This window comes from Amphimedon queenslandica, unplaced genomic scaffold, assembly GCF_000090795.2.
Source record: "Amphimedon queenslandica unplaced genomic scaffold, v1.1 AMPQUscaffold_13236, whole genome shotgun sequence".
NCBI classification, from domain to species: Eukaryota; Metazoa; Porifera; class Demospongiae; order Haplosclerida; family Niphatidae; genus Amphimedon; species Amphimedon queenslandica.
This window is the reverse complement of record NW_003546528.1, coordinates 42087-43877: the sequence shown is the minus strand read 5'-3', so window position 1 is coordinate 43877 and position 1791 is coordinate 42087. Positions and strand designations below refer to the sequence as shown.

General features: G+C 40.8%; 1 protein-coding gene across 1 annotated transcript in view; it reads right to left on the bottom strand.

Moving 5' to 3' along the window:
• The window catches only part of LOC105313739 (cell wall protein IFF6-like), a 2611-nt gene extending 849 nt beyond the window's left edge, over positions 1–1762 (bottom strand). The window contains exon 1 of the mRNA XM_011407403.1: positions 43–1762. Within this exon, the coding sequence (XP_011405705.1) occupies positions 43–1762 (1720 nt within the window). The remainder of the gene's footprint in view (positions 1–42) is intronic.
• Between the last annotated feature and the right edge of the window lie 29 nt (positions 1763–1791).

The window sequence follows — 1791 nt, the reverse complement described above, 5'->3', positions numbered from 1 at the left end:
ATCCCTTCCTTTCTATTGAGATTCCTTTTGCATCAGCTTTACCGATTTGTGAATCATGAGCTTTTGCTTCTTTTTTAGTGAAAATTTTCATAAATGATGCAGCAATAGCTTTAAAGCTAAAGGAACTTTCCTTTTCATCAATGGCTGCCTTTTGATCAGCATTTCCTTCTTCTTCTTCATCATGATCCTCATCACTCTTTGAACTCCCAATCTCTTCATCTGTTTCACTCTCTAATGGCATCAAATCGTTTTGACTCACATTTTCACATTCTTCTTCTGAATCAGTAGTGCTGGCAGCTTTCAGTTTAGCAGCCTCCTTCTCTTCTTCTTCTTTGCACTTTGCAATCATTTCTTTTGCAATCTCTGCCCCTTCCTCCATTCCAATCTTCTTTACATTCAAGGCACTCACAGTCTCTTTAAAGCCCACTTCTTTCATTATTTCTTCAGCATCTCTCTGAGCAATCCTTCTAGTTGCTTCCCTTCCTTCAGACAAGTTAAAATTTCCAATTCCAACTTTTGTAGAAACAGATATTCCAGGACGCATGTGTGTACCAGCACTAATGTTACCAGCTTCCACTCCTGGTTTCAATTCAGCATTAGCACTTACTCCACTACCTCCATGTCCACTTAATTGAACATTAGCGAATTCTCCTTCAAATCCCCCTGTGCTAACACTTGTTTTAGCTGAAGCTGTAGCATCTATCCCAGTCACTCTAACATTTGCTGCTTTTATTGTTGAGCCTTCAACACTTGCTGTAGCTTTTGCACTTGCTCCTCCTTTTATTCCTTCAACAGTTGCTGTACCCATAATCACCTTTTTACCTGTTATATTCACGTCTGCACTTGTTTCAATCTTTTTTTCTACTCCAACAACTTTTGCTGAACCAAATTGTCCATCAAACCCTTCAACTTCAACTTTAGCTCCAACACGTGCTGTAGCATTAGCTCCAGAGACATCTGCTTTGCCTGCATTGATACTAGCACCTTTTACTTCTGCTGAGCTGGAGGCATTTGCTGTTGCTTTAGCTCCAGAAATGGTAGTGTTTCCAAAACTAGCAGCTACACCAGTTGCTTCTGCTTCAGCAGATGCACTGGCATCCGCTTGTCCTCCAGTTGCTTTTACTTTAGCTATTTCAGCAGCCACGCTAACACCTTCAGCTTTCCCTGATGCACCAACATTACCTTCAGCACCACTGACATCAGCTTTAAGAGCCGACACATCTCCACCTTTAACTGATGCTTTAACATCTACTCCAACATTTCCCTTTCCTCCTGTTACTTTTAAATCCGCTGCAGTTGCACTTAGGCCCTTCCCTTCTACATTGACATTTATCTTGCCTTCTCCTTTCACACCAGCTGCTGTCACTGTTGCAGTTTTTGTTTCAATCCCTTTAGCATCAGCACTGACGCTCAATCCCTTCCTTTCTATTGAGATTCCTTTTGCATCAGCTTTACCGATTTGTGAATCATGAGCTTTTGCTTCTTTTTTAGTGAAAATTTTCATAAATGATGCAGCAATAGCTTTAAAGCTAAAGGAACTTTCCTTTTCATCAATGGCTGCCTTTTGATCAGCATTTCCTTCTTCTTCTTCATCATGATCCTCATCACTCTTTGAACTCCCAATCTCTTCATCTGTTTCACTCTCTAATGGCATCAAATCGTTTTGACTCACATTTTCACATTCTTCTTCTGAATCAGTAGTGCTGGCAGCTTTCAGTTTAGCAGCCTCCTTCTCTTCTTCTTCTTTGCACTTTGCAATCATTTCTTTTGCAATCTCTGCCCCTTCCTCCA